Below are 17,073 nucleotides of genomic sequence, written 5' to 3'. Positions count from 1 at the left end.
CGAGATAAAGATCACCTAGTGTATAATATTAATTTTACCAGAAGAAATAAATTAATAACTTATACGAGGTATACTATGGTCCCCATTCCTAGTAAATATCGAAGTACTAGTTCAAAAAACACGTGTAACTTTTTAAAAATATAAAAGACTTTTACAGACTCAATTTAATAATGTAATCTAGAATACACCTATCTTGGTAATTGTTTTTAAGTATCCTAAATCCTAATTGTATTAAATTATATTTACCGTAATTAGAATTGAACTCAAAAAGCAAAACAAGACTTCTACATAAAATCTAAGTCCTTTCTTCACTTTTTTTCCCATCTTCTCAAATTCTATACACAGCCAAATTTCTCTGTTAACTCTCACTACCCTCCTCTTCTCCACCACCGCCATTTCCTCCGCCGTCAACCGCCACCATGACAGGTAAAGGTGGCGCCACCCTCTCCGGCGGAATAATGAAGAAGATAATTATTTCCTACTCCTACTTAGGAATCTGGATCGTCCTCTCTTCCGCAGTAATTGTATACAACAAATATATTCTTGACAAAAAACTCTACAACTGGCCTTTCCCTATTTCCCTTACAATGATTCACATGGCCTTTTGTTCATCACTAGCTTTCTTCCTCGTACGTATCCTTAACTTTGTCGAACCTGTCACCTTGTCCCGCCACGTGTACTTTACATGCGTACTCCCCATTGGTGCACTCTACTCTCTTTCCTTATGGCTCTCAAATTCTGCTTACATTTACCTCTCTGTTTCCTTCATTCAAATGCTTAAAGCCCTAATGCCAGTTGCTGTTTACACCATTGGAATATTGTTTAAAAAGGACACTTTCAAGAATTCAACTATGTGTAACATGCTTGCTATTTCAGTTGGTGTTGCTATTGCTGCTTATGGTGAAGCAAAATATGATTCTTGGGGTGTTTTACTTCAGTTGCTAGCTGTTTTGGTTGAAGCAACTAGGTTGGTTATGGTCCAAATCTTGTTGAATTCTAGGGGAATTAGTTTTAACCCTATAGCTACTTTATACTATGTTGCTCCTAGTTGTTTGGTTTTCTTGTCAATTCCTTGGATATTTGTGGAGCTTCCAATTTTGAGAGCAAGTAATTCTTTCAAATTTGATTTTGTGATTTTTGGTAGTAATTCATTATGTGCATTTGCATTGAACTTGGCTGTATTCTTGGTAGTGGGAAAGACTTCAGCTTTGACTATGAATATTGGTGGGGTGGTTAAAGATTGGCTGCTTATTGCATTTTCTTGGTCAGTGATTAAGGATACTGTAACTCCAGTGAACTTGATTGGGTATGGATTGGCATTCTTGGGAGTTGCATATTATAATCATCAGAAATTGCAAGCATTGAAAGCAAATGAAGTAGAGAAGAGGTCTCAGCAAGAAGATGAGGAAAGTGGGATATTGTTGACTGAGAGAGAACAGAGTGGATCAGGGAAGAAGGGTGATTCACAAGACTAAATTTGAAGTTTTGGTTGATGAAATTGGGAATATTGACAAAAGGGCATGAGTGATTAACTTTATATTAGTGGCAGGAAAACAAGGTTTGAATAGGTGTTTTTTTAGATGGCTTTTGCTCTTGGATGAAATAGGATGATATGTTACTTTTTTTTTTGTTGTTGGATAAATTAGTTTTTTTCTTTCTTTCATATTTAAGATTTTTGGGATATTCAAAGCTCTTAGCAGCTTTGAATGCAAATTAAATTCATATATTATGGTTAGTGTTGATATTATAGATACATCAATAGCTGTTTCTATATTCTGCTACAAGATTTTCATTTTTCCTCTTCCTCCCTTCTGTATGTGAGCTAGCTATTTTTGCTATCTGACTCTGTAGCTGCAAAGCCAAGTAACTATGCAGTGTTTGAGTGGAACCTCTAGGGGAAATAGCACTTAAATTCAACAAGTTATTTCCCTTTTCTCTTTAGATTAGGTACAATTAAGGTAGCAGACCTCTGTAAAGGCAGGTGAGAACATTTTTTTAGTCTTTGGTTAATCAAACCTTACTAGCCCGACTAATTTAGACATGATATTTGCTAAGCATTTTTCGGTTTTGTCAGAGAGTTAAGAGAACTTCTACTATTAGAGATATTATTTTTTTGTTGATATTTTTATTTTTATATAATATCGTATTGAGACAGATTTAAATGAAGCGATATGAATGATGAATGAAGCGACATGAATGATGAATGAAGCCAGATCCCAATTTGCTTGAGATTGAGGCGTTCTTTTTGTGGTAAAATGTATTGTGTCACACCTGGATGTCCCAAGTGATATACAGATTTAGCTTGCTTTGTTCTGCAAATTTCTAATTTCAATTTGTTACCCGAGGTGGTCTTCTCTCTAGTGGATTTAGTTCATATTGATGCCATTTGCACTTTCAGATCTGTTCTTGCAACCTATTGAGATAGTTTTCTGCTGCACGTTAAAAGTTTGAAGGAAACACACTTTTAACGCAATTGAAGTGATAATTCTTGCAATAAAGTTACTTTTTAAGCCACAAATGTTGCCAATTACTATTTGCGAACCATTGAAGTAACAGGGCATTTTGAATTCTAAAAAATATTTTCCCTGGATTGGAAGAGTGAATAATCGAGTAAGCAACAGTATGCGCTTTTAACAAAATATGTCTCTGCATCCTTATTTTAATTTTAAAGAAAGGATTACATTTTACTAAAGTTATAGTAAATGACAAGCTAATTAAAATTTTGCTGCATTGAACGTGGAAAAAGAAATGTATATGTCAGCCTTTGGGGCCTTTTTTCATTATTCCTATCTGTAGAACGTGGACAAAGAAATCTTATTTGTAGGATTGAACACATTTTGTTTGATCATGATCTTAAATCATTTCCAATGCATATTAAAAGAATGTACAGCTTTGATAGTCATTTACTAAATTTACCTCGTCAAACAAACTAGAATGCCGTTAGGTCATTTCATATCGTCAATCTAAGCAAAATGGGTGTTCACAGAAAATTGAGGACCAAGTTCCTGAATTTTCCTCTGTTGCGATTTAGGAATCAAAAGCATTTTGAAAATACAACATCTCACAACACAGAGCATCTTTTTAAGGGGCAGCCCAATGACAAAGCTCCCGCTTTAGGAGGGGGTCCCAACAACAGTCTCATGCAGTCTTACTTTATATTTCTGTAAGAGGCTGTTTTCATGGCTTGAAACAATGACATCCTGATCACACAACACGAACTCTTATTGTTGCGCCAAGCTCCCCTTTCTCAAAGCATCTTTATGAATTAAGATAAATTTATTACGTATACTTCAAATATTGTTATGGGCATTTTTTTGTTTATCAATTGTACAAGGCTCATGCATTCATCACCTTTGCTCAGGATTGATGTCACGCCACAAGTCAAAGACAACGTTTAAGGAAGGCAACCATGCCATGGTTAGCAACATCCTACGTGTTCCACCCAAGCAATGCCTCCACAGAGAGACAAAGATACAATGAAACTCACAGGTGAATCCAAGCCAAGATAATGTCCCACAGGTTCTCTGGATTTTAGACGTCCCAGAATATATATCTTCTTTCATAGCATCATACTTTTAGTTCCATCGTTTATGCAAGGTTCATGCATATTGGATAAGCTGCTCAGCTATCAATGCTCACGGCAAAGAAACTCCTGCCTTAGCATGACTGAATGATCACAACGTCATGCACATTAAGCTACCAGAAGTCTTTACATGAGCAAACCCCATCTATGAAGCGGTGAAATCGGTTCCTGTCCCTGACCAATATTTCTCGCTTGCAAGTCTTCGAGATGAATTTAGTTGCAGAGTGGCAATCTTCACAGACTCGTAAATTTTTCACAATTCGGATAGGAGTTCCAGGAGGTGTCTTCATAAGGGCAAATGCAATAGCAAGCTTTTCGCTATGCCTATTTAAAGCACCCTCTTTATCTTCTTCATCAATATCAAGTAGCACTTCTGATGTTGAAGCAATATATCCAGCTCTTCTAATATCCTTGCCAATATCATCCACCATCTGAAAAATAATCTTGTACTCACTATGACTTTTATCTCCTGCCACAAATTCATAGATTTCATTGTACAGCTCAATCATAGTGCTCCCTGGAACCTTTCTCATTCCCTTTTTCACCATAACTTCCCTAATCATGGTCTTCTTCTCCCAAGAAAACATTTTTGCATAAATGTTAGAAAGTAGTACGTAATTAGAGTCATGCGTAGGCTCATGTTTTATCAACTCTTTTGTTATTTTTTCACCAAGCTTCAGTTCACCATGAGCACGACAAGCAGTAATAAGTGTTCTCCAAATTACTGGGTTTGGTTTAATGGGCATTCTCTGAACAAAATCCAATGCTTCTTGAACAAGTCCAGCTCTGCATAACAGATCAACCATGCATCCATAGTGTTCTATCTTTGGTGAAATCCCGAATTCCTTTGTCATCGAATAAAAGTATCCCTTGCCTTGCTCAACTAAACCCGAATGGCTACAGGCAGTAAGTAACCCAATAAAGGAAACATCATCAGGTACAACCCCATCTTTCTTCATCTCCTCAAATAATGAAACAGCTTCAGTTCCCCGGCCATGCATCGCCATACCATCTATAACCGAAGTCCAAGAAACAATATTCCTTTGACTCATGCTCCTGAACAAACTCAGAGCTTTATCAACATCGCCGCATTTAGCAAACATGTCAATTAAAGCATTCCAAAGAACAGCACTCTTCAGAATGTTCTCCCTCTCGATATATGCCTCGAGCCACTTCCCTAGCTCGAGTGCACCCAAGTCCGTACACGCAGACAACAAGCAAACCATCGTAACTTCATCGGGTGCTACCCCAGCAACCTGCATTTCTCTAAACAACTCTACAGCCTCACAAGACAAACCCCATCTCACATAACCACCTATCATAGCACTCCACCCTACTGAATCCCATTTAGGCATTTCATCAAACATATTCCGCCCGTTCTCAACTCCACCATCACAACAACAATACATATGAACCATAGTATTCAAAACATGAGAATCATCATCAAACCCAAGTTTCAACACTGACCCATGAACAATTTGGCCTAATTTCAACTCACCAATACCAGCACAAGCCTTAAGAACAAAAGGGTACGTAAACTTATTAGGCCAAATACCATAACTTAACATTTTACAATACAAATATAAAGCATTGTGCTTTAGATCACTAGTTGAAGCATAACTTCTGATAAAGGTATTAAAAAGAAAGGCATCAAAGAAAAGGGGTTTAACATACGGGGAAAAGATGAATGATGAAGCGTAGGTAATGGCGTTGAGGTCAGAGGAAATGGAGGTGAATTTAGTGAGGACAAGTGGGTTATTTTGTAGGCCTAATTTGAAGATATGGGATTGGAGTTGAAGGAGTTTGGGTAGAGAATTGCAGATTTGGAGGAGAGATAAGCAGTTTTGCTCCGCTGCTCGTTTCCTGCTGATGGGGTTGTGAAGTGAACAGAATAGCTTTGTTTTGGAGGGCAAATGATTCATCTAGTTAGATGCCATCAATGGCGAGAAACGCTAATATATGATTTTAATTGTCCAAAACGGTATACTACTCGATCAGCTCTTCTTTGCAATTTGCATATATTGTGTGTATTTGTGCAATATAGCAAGTTTGTCTTTCTCTGATATGAACGCTGTTATTTTTATCATTCTTTCAAAAATTCAAAATTTATACTCCAAAAGTTAGTAAAGAGAGAGAACAAATAAATTAGTAAGAATATAAGATATAGTTAACTGAAGGAAATAAATCAAGAATACAAGATATATAAACGATACTTTCGAATAATTATTACAAGGTTTAGTTTTGGAATAAAACTCTAACTGACGTAATTATTTGGTCTCCAATAGGCTTTCTTGCATCACTTCGTTAAAACAATTAATGTATAATGTATTACTAATACAAACGTGAAATGAAACAATAAAGAAGTATATTGCAACGAAAAAAGAGAGAATTCTATTAATTTTGAGATGAATTACAGCTGGGTAAAACCCCTCTATTTATAGGGGAAAAATAACTTAGCCACAAAGTAACACACTCTCTAAAAGATAGACATTTACTCTAAGAACAATTCTATTCATAATACTCCCCCTCGAATGTCTATTCAACATGTAATGTACCTCGTTAAAACCTTTAAAAAAAAAAAAATCTAGTGAGAAAAAAATTCTAGTGAAGGAAAAAGAGTACACATGTTTAGAAATACGCCTTTTGGTTGCCTCGTTAAAAACCTAGCAAGGAAAACCCAATGAGACAAAACCTTGTAAGGAAAAAAGAGTACAACGTGTATTCACTCCCCCTGATGAGGGCATCAATTCACATCTTTGAGCCTTCACATCCCAATCTTGTACACTAGCTTCTTGAAGGTTGACGTCGGTAGAGATTTGGTGAACAAATCAGCCATATTATCACTTGAACGAATCTGTTGCACACTGATATCACCATTCTTTTGAAGATCATGTATGAAAAATAACTTTGGTGAAATGTGCTTTGTCCTATTTCCTTTTATGAATCCTCCCTTCAATTGGGCTATGTATGATACATTGTCTTCATACAAAATCGTGGGTAGTTTGTCATACTTCAAACCACATTTTTCTCGAATAAGATGTATTATAGAGCTTAACCATACACATTCTCGACTTGCTTCATGAATAGCAATTATCTCAGCATGATTAGATGAAATAGCCACAATTGATTTCTTAGTCGATTGCCAAGATATGACAATGCCTCCACATGTAAACACATAGCCTGTTTGAGAACGAGCTTTGTGCGGGTCAGATAAATACTCAGCATAGGCATAACCAATAAGATCGGGACAGCAATCATTGCCATAAAGTAAGCCCATATCGGTAGTCCCTTTTAGATACCACAATATGTGTTTGATTCCATTGCACCTCCTTGTAGGGGCAGAGTTATATCTTGCTAAGGCATTAACTGAAAAAGTTACGTCAGGCCTTGTAGTATTAGCAAGATATATTAGTGCACCAATTGCACTAAGATATGGTACTCAAGGACCAAGTAGCTCTTCATTATTTTTTTGAGGCCGGAACGGATCCTTATTCACATCAAGTGATCGAACAACCATCGGAGTACTTACTGGATGTGCTTCATCCATGTAAAGCCGTTTCAATACCTTTTCTGTGTAGGCAAATTGATGAACAAAAATTCCGTTTGCCAAATATTCAATTTGCAAACCGAGTCATAGTTTTGTCTTTCCGAGATCTTTCATCTCGAATTCCTTCTTTAAATAATCAATTGCCTTTTGGAGTTCTATATGAGTTCCAATAAGATTTATGTCATCAACATATACAGCAAATACAATAAATTCCGATGTTATTTTCTTTATAAAAACACATGAACAAATGAAATTATTTATATAACATTCCTTTAATAAATACTCACTAAGACAGTTATACCACATTCTTCCTTATTACTTTAGACCATACAAAGATCTTTACAATTTGATTGAAAATATTTTCCGGGACTTTGAATTATGTGCGTCATGCATTTTAAATCCTTTGGGAACTTTCATGTATATCTTATTATCAAGTGATCCATAAAGGTAGGTTGTAACCACATCCATTAAATGCATGTCAAGTTTTTCATGGACATCAGAATTAATGAGATAACAAAATGTTATTGCATCCATAACGGGTGAATATGTGTTTTCATAATCGACACCAGACCTTTGTAAAAATTATTATGCAACAAGGCGTGCCTTATATCTTTGTACCTCATTTTTCTCATTTCTCCTACATATAAAGACCCATTTATATCCAACAAGCTTAATACCATTAGGTGTTTGGACTACATGCCCAAAAATTTCATGTTTCACAAGTGAATCCAACTCTGATTGGATTGCTTCTTGCCATTTTGGCCAATCACATCTTTGTCGACATTCTCCAACAGATCGAGGTTCAAGATCCTCACTATCTTGCATAGTTCTAGATGAAACATTATATGCAAAGACATAATCCACCATTATATCTGTCACACCTCGTTTTTTACGAGGGGGTAGAGGTAGGGAGTTTTTTCAATTAAAGTAACATTATTCGAAATGGGATTATTTGTTTCAGTCAGAGTCGCCACTTGGAATAATTTATGGTGTCCCAAGTCACCGGTTTATTTAAAATCCCAAATCGAGGAAATTTGATTCTATTTTTGTGGTTTGCGAACACAGAAGATCGGGTAAGAAATTCTGTTAACCTAGGAGAAGGTGTGAGGCACTCCCGAGTTCCGTGGTTTTAGCACGGTCACTCAACTATTAATGATTGGTATAATTATCTAATTTAATACAAACCTATTGTGCATTTTTAACTTTTAACCGCTTATAATTATTTATGAAACTTATTTGAACAAGTCGCGATGTCGCACACTCATTTGTTTTTGTACATATTGCGTCACGTGAGACGCACCCGCGATTTATAACATGCTTATTTTTATTATTATTCGAAGTTGAAGTCAACTCGCGTGAAACGCTCACTTGAGTTGGGGTTTACATATCGTGACTATGCCACGAGAACCGTACCCATAGTCACAATGATTTATTAATCGCGCCTAAAGCAAGCTACGAATGTTTATGAGTCTATCTTCCTAAACTAATTTGAGATTATTGTGAAGGCCATAGGTTATAGAATTTATTTGTGGATGACATGTCTTAATTACTAATGGATCATTTAGTACTTGATAACCAAAAAGGCTCTTTCAATTCATCTTATAATCTATAGAATATGCACCAAGTGATAGTAATATATTAATTAATCCAATCGTTCTTATCATTAAAAAGTAATTCCTAAAGCTCAATCATTTCATGTGAATGTCCAACTCATCTTTCAAGATATTAGTGTATGGCCCAATTATGAAATAATTCATTTACCAATTATCTTTGAGCCCATATTCTTAGCACTAACAATCATTCCAAAATAACGACACCGGTGAAGCAAAACTCACGTCTTAACACCAAAAGAATTAACCAAGAACTTCAAGGCATGCTAATTAACTAAAACTAAAAACAGTAAGCAATTAGACTAAAATATCCTTAAAAAATAACAAGTGAAACAGTAAACCAATCGCGAATCAATCTTTAAGCAAAACAGGAAAAAAATATTCAAACTTATAGCAAACATAATATGAATTGGAATTCGAAAACTGAAGAACAAGAAATGGACCTTTCAATAGCTAAATATTCTTCGGTACAACATGAACAAAGCTCTGATGGATTTTTGTACGAACTAACCACAACCGGAAACGGTATCGAGAACCTCGACGGAGCTTCTAACCTCGACTGAAACTCTTTTGTTTTAGTGTTTGGGTAAGTTTCAGCTGGTGGTTCATGGAGGAAGATGAGTTGTTAGGTGTTGGTTTTTTGCTGGAATTTTAGGTTGGATTTTCGAAAGAAAGACGAAGAAAGAATGACACAAGTAGAAATTCCCTTATCCTATAAGAAGAAAATAAATTTCTCTCAATTCCCTCCTCCCTTTTTTTTTCTCCTCTCCCTCCTCTTTTTTTTCATCACTTTTCTCTTCTATTTATGGAAAAAAAATTCGGATTTTTCAGATTTTTTATTTTTATTTTTTATTTTTATTTTTTAATTAAAAAGAATTTCCACTTCCCATTTTTCTTATTTTAAAAAAAAAATAATTCTCCACTTTCATTTACTTTTATTTTTTAATTTTTCACTTTTTTTTACTTTTAATATATTTAAAATCCCACTTTTTTACTTTTTTTTATTTTTCACTTATTTTATTTTTCTTTTTTTATTTTCCACTTACTTTTACTTTTATTTTTTTTAATTTTCCACATTCTTTTACTTTTTTTATTAAACAATTTCTACCTACTTTTACTTTTACTTTTTAATTTTATATTTCTACTTTTCCTATTTTTAATTCCCATCCGATTTTTTTAAAATAATAATTAATTTTTATTTATTTTCGGTTTTTAATTCATTTTATTTAAAAATAAAGACAAAAATAATAATAAAAATAATACTAATAGTAATAATTGACCTTTTAAATTATTAATAATTTATATATATATATATATATATATATATATATATATATATATATATATATATATATATATAAGTGTAACAAAGCTAAAAAATATATATTAAATTCTGAAAATATTACATAGTAGAAGTTGATAAAAATTCAAATATAGTCAAAAATTAGGTGCTCACAGCTGCCCCTCTTTGCTTGGAAACATGAAGCGTTTTCAGGCAAAGACTAGGTGAGCCACGTGACTAATTTTTTACCAAACCATTATTCAAAAGGAAAAGAAATAAAAGATAGGGTGTAACCGAGTCCTGATTTTGGACAGCCTACATATCCCGGGTTTTAGGGGAATCAGGTCGCGTGTAGTTCAAGAAGAATGGTGGAATGATGAGTTGAGGAGTCGAGTGAGGTTCCGTCGAGGCTCCGGTCCGCGGTCCTGCTATTATATAAAAAAGAAACTAAACAAGCCTATCAATTATGAGTTACAAGATTCCTATCTATGAGTATTCAGAAACTTGATCTTGAGTCTTGACTGGTTCTTCATGCACACTCTGATCTAAACCTTGATGCTCGCTAGCTGTAGGTTCTAGTTCATTTTTCTATAGCTTCTTCTAATCAAAACGGGACTCCAATGCTCGTGGCTTCAGTCATGTCTTAGCATTCCACATCTTTTCAATTGCTTTTTCATTTTGGATTCACTTATTTTTTTCTTTTCTTTTATTCTAAATTGAGACTTCTTCTTTTGGTCATCTCGATCCCTGTGCCTCGAGGTAAAACCTACTCAGACACCAAAACAAATAATCGAACAAAAATTTTCTGCCCCAGTTTTCACTAGGAAAATTTCGTGAGTTATTGTAACAAAATTCTAAACTACTTCTTTATTGAAAGCAATAAAAGGTCGGGAGTGGTGTACCCTGGAAATGTCATGTTTTTTTTTTGGATTGTGTTCTTTTATTGTCAAAAGGATGTCTCAACTAAGGATTGGTATACCTTATGTTGGGAAAATGTGGCCAGGGAATGGGATACCCTATATTGGCAAAGATATCGGGGAATGGTGTACCCTGCATTTAAGATCAAATCAACTAGGGAGTGGAGACCCTGTGTTGAAAAAAGTGACTAGGTAGTGGAGACCCTATGTCAAAAATAAAATCAACTAGGGAGTAGAGACCCTATGTTGGAAAAGATGACTAGGGAGTGGAGACCCTATGTCTACAATAACATCAACTAGGGAGTGGAGACCCTATATTGTAAAAGCGACTAGGGAGTGGAGACCCTATGTCTAAAAACATCAACTAGGGAGTGTAGACCCTATGTTGGAAAAGAAACTAGGGAGTGGAGACCCTATGTCTAAAAATCATCAACTAGGGAGTGGAGACCCTATGTTGGAAAAACGACTAGGGAGTGGAGACCCTACGTCTAAAAATATCAACTAAGTAGTGGAGACCCTATGTTGGAAAAGGCGACTAGGGAGTGGAGACCCTATGTCTAAAAATAAAATCAACTAGGGAGTGGAGACCCTATGTTGGAAAAGCGACTAGGGAGTGGAGACCCTATGTCTAAAAATCATCAACTAGGAAGTGGAGACCCTATGTTGGAAAACGCAGCTTGGGATTGGAGACCCTATGTCTAAAATAACTTCAACTAGGGAGTGGAGACCCTATGTTGGAAAAGCGACTAGGGAGTGAAGACCCTATGTCTAAAAACATCAACTAGGGAGTGGAGACCCTATGTTGGAAAAGAGACTAGGGAGTGGGGACCCTATGTCTAAAATAAAATCAACTAGGGAGTGGAGACCCTATGTTGGAAAACGACTAGGGAGTGGAGACCTTATGTCTAAAAATATCAACTAGGGAGTGGAGACCCTATGTTGGAAAAGCAGACTAGGGAGTGGAGACCCTATGATTAAAAATCATCAACTAGGGATTGGAGACCCTATGTTGGAAAACACAGCTAGGGATTGGAGACCCTATACTGCCATGATTTTTTTTCTTTCTTTTTAATTTCATATTTTTTTTTTAAGATAATGAGTAAAATGCGGGAAAGAGTTTGGAGAAGACTTCCCTTTTGCAGTAGTTGCTGCAAAACTATTTCTAGCCTTTGCGTAATTTCGTTTTGGTTGCACCTGCTTCTTTCAAGGTTGCTTTTGGATTGTACCTGTTTCCCTATTTTTTTTTTCAAACAAAGAACAATTTGTCAGTTTGAAACGGTGGTTGGTTTTGTGGCCTTGATTGTTTTAGTCACTTGGTCTTGGTCCTTTCAGTTGCAACTGGTTATTTCCTAAATATCGATTGCATTTCTAACCTCGAAGAACCTCTGGTTTTTTCGAACTTTGCCATAATGGTTAGTCACGTGGGACTTAACCTTTTCAACTTTTATTTTGCCCTTGTGTGCATTTGACTTTGAATTTTCTTTTTCAACAGTTTTTGATTTCGAAACATCGGCCAACATGGCCAGTTGGAGTCAACTTGATGCCCTTGCCGAGATTGGGTGCCTTTTCTTTTGCATATTGGCTTGTATCAAGTGAGAACCCTGTAAATCAGTCCTGCCTTCCCTTCTTTGTCTTAGTTTCAGAACAGAGTTAAACCGAAAAGGATTCAAAGAAAAGCAAATAATGGAATGGACAAATGAATTTAGACAAGAGGTATCCCTTTCGGGGAAAAGAAAGAAGGACTTATCTGGAGTGTATACAGACTTCAATGAACATGACATGCCTCTTGGACTAGATGCCTGATCTGTGTGAACCGTCAGACTCTCAGAAATTCATCACAACTTTCGCCTCGAAACCGAGAGACCTTTCCCAAGACTGTGTCGGTGCCAGTGACTGTGAGGATCCTCTTTTCGATCAGTGGCGCCCTTTGCGAGTTTTCACTAATTGACCTCTCTCATTTCTCTTCTCACAATCGCCTTATAGTGCTCTTTGCGAGTTTTCACTAACAAGACTCTCTCATTTTCAATTTCTCTCTTTACCATCCCCTTACGGTGCACGTGAGGTTTTCACCAATAAGACTCTCTCATTTTATTTCTCTCATTTTGTTGTATCAGATCCGAGTAACTGTATCCTCCCATTTTGAATCTCTTTGCCGATTGATCAAAAGGACTTGAAAAGGATTTGACTAAAAAGGATTTGGATTGAATTACAACTTTGGAACCTTTCAAACAAAACCATCGCCAAACCATTATAACATCTGCCCCAGTTTCACTTTTGAGGGAATTTGGGTTTTTGTTTTGGTGTGACTGAATCCCAGAGAGAGGCTGCCTACATATCATTTCGGAATCAAGTCAAACGTAGTTCAAGGAATTTTTGTTTTAATCTTTTTTTTTTTCTCCTTTTCTGTAGTAACTTCCAGGTTCCAAAGAGGGTGATCAAAGAAAAAAAAAAGGGTCAAACATAATACCTCTTGACCGCATCTGCATTGACAGCTGTTTCGGGGTCATTTCCTTCAATGTCTCCCAAGTACAATGCTCCTTTCGGCAATAATTTTCTTATAATGTACGGACCTTTCCAATTTGGAGTAAATTTTCCTTTTGCTTCCTCATGATGCGAGAGAATACGTCTCAGAACGAGTTGCCCCACTTCGAATTTCCTTGGTCACACTTTCTTGTTGTAGGCACGGGCCATTCTTTGTTGGTACAACTGCCCGTGGAAAACTGCGGCCATTTGCTTTTCATCAATCATAGTTAATTTTTCCAATCGGGCCTTGATCCATTCATCATCCTCGATCTCGGCTTCAACAATGATCCGAAGAGAGGGAATTTCAACTTCTACAGGTATTACGACTTCAGTTCCATAAACCAATAAGTAAGGCGTAGCCCCAACTGATGTGCGCACGGTTGTGCGATATCCCAATAATGCGAAAGGCAGCTTTTCATGCCACTGTCTAGAACTTTGAATCATTTTCTTGAGGATCTTCTTGATATTCTTGTTTGCAGCTTCAACAATGCCATTAGCTTTGGGCCGATAAGGGGTAGAATTACGATGCGTAATCTTAAATTGTTCGCATACCTCCCTCATCAAGTGGTTGTTCAGATTCGCAGCATTGTTTGTAATGATAGTTTTAGGAATACCAAAATGACAAATAATGTTGGAATGCACGAAGTCCACCACCGCTTTCTTGGTGACAGCTTTGAAAGTGACTGCTTCAACCCACTTTGTGAAATAATCAATGGCAACCAAGATGAATCTGTGCCCATTTGAAGCTTTCGGCTCGATTGGCCCAATGACATCCATACCCCATGCAACGAACGGCCAAGGTGATGACATAGGATATAACTCTGAAGGCGGTGCATGAATCCGGTCACCGTGTATCTGACACTGATGACACTTCCAGACAAAACTGAAGCAATCTTTTTCCATGGTCATCCAGTAATAACCTGCCCGAAGGATTTTCTTTGCAAGGACATATCCGTTCATGTGAGGTCCACATACTCTCGAATGCACTTCGTTCATGATCTTTTCAGCTTCTAGGGCATCTACACACCTCAAGAGATTCAGATCTGGAGTTCTTTTGTACAAGATTTCTCCGCTCAAGAAGAAACTGCTGGCAAGCCTTCTAATGGTTCTCTTTTGGTCTCCACTAGCCTGTTCAGGATATTTCTTTATTTTTATAAACCTTTTGATATCATGATACCATGGCTGAACATCTAGTTCTATTTCAATTGTATTACAATAACCATGCCTCTCTCGAATTTGGATTTCCAGCGGGTCAATATGGACATTGCCCGGATACGGCAGCATTGAGGCCAAAGTAGCTAATGCATCAGCTAACTCGTTGTGGAATCGAGGAATATACCTGAACTCGACGGACATGAATCATTTGCTAAGATCTTCCACATGTTGCCTATATGGGATAAGCTTGATATCTCGAGTTTCCCATTCACCTTGGGCTTGCCGAATGATCAAATCTGAATCTCCCATGATTAATAATTCATCCACATCCAGATCAACTGCCATATTCATGCCCATAATGCAGGCTTCATACTCAGCAGTGTTGTTGGTACAGAAGAACCGAAGCCGGGCTGTGGTCGGATAGTGCTGACCGGTGGGTGAAACCAAAATTGCCCCAATCCCGACACCTTTTGCATTTATAGCTCCATCAAAGAACATTTTCCAAGCGTTGGTGTCTTCTGGAATTACTTCAACTGAATTTACTTCCTCGTCCGGAAAGTAAGTACTTAGGGGTTGGTATTCATCATCAACCGGGTTCTCAGCTAGATGATCCGCCAAGGCTTGAGCTTTCATCGTTGTACGAGTGACATAGACAATGTCGAACTCAATGAGTAGGATTTGCCATTTTACTAACCTTCCCGTGGGCATTGGTTTATGGAATATGTACTTCAGAGGATCCATTCTAGTTATGAGATATGTGGTGTAGGCCAAAATATAATGTCTGAGCTTCTGGGCAACCCAAGTTAGGGCACAACAAGTTCTTTCCAATAAAGTATACTTGGCTTCATAAATGGTAAACTTCTTGCTCAAGTAGTATATGGCCTTCTCTCTCTTCCCGGTCACATCATGTTGCCCCAGGACACAGCCAAAGGAATTTTCCAAGACTGTCAGATACAAGAACAAAGGTCTTCCTGGCTCAGGTGGAACCAACACTGGCGGATTTGACAGATATTCTTTGATCTTATCAAAAGCCTCTTGACATTCAATCTCCCTAGCAGACTCACGACCTCTTTCTTGGTTCTAGGAGGTGGCAAATCCCGAATAGACTTTATCTTTGTCGGATCTAACTTAATACCCCTCCGGCTAACTATAAACCCCAGAAGTTTCCTAGATGGAACTCCGAATGCACATTTGGCTGGATTCAATTTCAAATCATACCTGCGCAGACGCTCAAAGAACTTTCTCAAATCTTGCACATGGCCTTCTTGTGTTCTGGATTTAATGATCACATCATCCATATACACCTCAATTTCCCGGTGCATCATGTCATGGAAGATGGCAGTCATGGCTCTCATGTAAGTTGCCCCGACATTTTTCAAACCGAATGGCATGACTTTGTAACAATAAGTGCCCCACGGTGTGGTGAAAGCTGTCTTTTCTGCGTCGTCCTCATCCATCAGAACCTGGTGATTCCCAGCATAACAATCCACAGAAGACTGTATCTCATGTTTGGCACAGTTGTCAACAAGAATATGAATTTTTGGCAGTGGAAAAGTGTCCTTGGGACTTGCTTTGTTCAAATCCCGATAATCAACACACACTCGGGTTTTCCCATCTTTCTTCGGCACTGGGACCACATTAGCCAACCAAGTGGTGTATCGGACCACCCGAATCACACCAGCTTTTAATTGTTTGGAGACTTCTTCTTTGATCTTATCACTGATTTCCATTTTAAACTTTCTTTGCTTTTGTTGTACGGGTTGGTAACCGGGATAAGTTGGCAATTTATGTACTACCAAATCAACGCTCAAACCTGGCATATCATCATAGGACCATGCAAACACCTCCTTGAATTCAAACAAAAGTTGGATCAATGCATACCTAGTTCTTTCATCGGCGTGAATGCTTATCATGGTTTCTCGGACCTCTTCTGGACTGCCCAAATTAACTGGCTCGGTTTCATTTAAGTTTCGCTTAGGCTTATTCTCAAATTGTTCCAATTCTCGATTTATTTCTCTAAAAGCCTCATCTTCATCATATTCTGGATCTTGATTCATTATTTCACAGTTATACAGCGTTTTAGGATCTGGGCATGAGGTCCGCAAGCATGTCATGTTATTTAAGTCCGCATTATTAGAACTGGAAAGGAAAAGATAAGAAAAATAGCAAAATTAGAATAAAGAAAAAGGAAACATTCATTGATGATGAAATATTGATTTCATTTCATTGAATTGAAGATAAGAAGGTTTACATCGAAATCAAAAGACAATAAAATAAAAACATTCGAGTTATACCCTGAAATAACTCGTAATGTAGAAAAGATGGCAAGACTGGACTACCGGGATTCCCGTTTGACAGGGAATGGGGTAGCTTTCCAATTCTGAAGCTTGGCATTTGGTCCCATGTATAACACCTCAGCAGTTCTCGTTCCTTCCCCCAGCTGGACCATGTGGGAC

At 37.2% G+C, this 17,073-nt stretch overlaps 2 protein-coding genes across 2 annotated transcripts; one reads left to right on the top strand and one right to left on the bottom strand.

Moving 5' to 3' along the window:
* Window positions 1-270: 270 nt before the first annotated feature.
* On the top strand, window positions 271-1,972 carry LOC107813634 (putative sugar phosphate/phosphate translocator At4g32390). The gene has a single exon (XM_016638912.2). The coding sequence runs from the start codon at window positions 420-422 to the stop codon at window positions 1,473-1,475; it is 1,056 nt and encodes a 351-aa protein (XP_016494398.1). The 5' UTR covers window positions 271-419; the 3' UTR covers window positions 1,476-1,972.
* Window positions 1,973-2,980: 1,008 nt separating this feature from the next.
* Window positions 2,981-5,677, bottom strand: LOC107813638 (pentatricopeptide repeat-containing protein At4g21065-like). Its single transcript, XM_016638920.2, has one exon. It carries the CDS (start codon window positions 5,503-5,505, stop codon window positions 3,697-3,699), a length of 1,809 nt encoding a protein of 602 aa, XP_016494406.2. The 5' UTR covers window positions 5,506-5,677; the 3' UTR covers window positions 2,981-3,696.
* Between the last annotated feature and the right edge of the window lie 11,396 nt (window positions 5,678-17,073).

This window comes from Nicotiana tabacum, chromosome 22 (assembly GCF_000715075.1).
Source record: "Nicotiana tabacum cultivar K326 chromosome 22, ASM71507v2, whole genome shotgun sequence".
NCBI lineage: Eukaryota > Viridiplantae > Streptophyta > Magnoliopsida > Solanales > Solanaceae > Nicotiana > Nicotiana tabacum.
Note: the sequence above shows the minus strand (reverse complement) of the source record. Positions and strands in the feature narration are given on the sequence as shown.

What these genes read in the sequence shown, in the direction of transcription:
- LOC107813634 (XM_016638912.2), top strand. Translation starts at nt 420, where the DNA reads ATGACAGGTAAAGGTGGCGCCACCCTCTCCGGCGGAATAATGAAGAAG.
- LOC107813638 (XM_016638920.2), bottom strand. Translation starts at nt 5,505, where the DNA reads ATGAATCATTTGCCCTCCAAAACAAAGCTATTCTGTTCACTTCACAAC.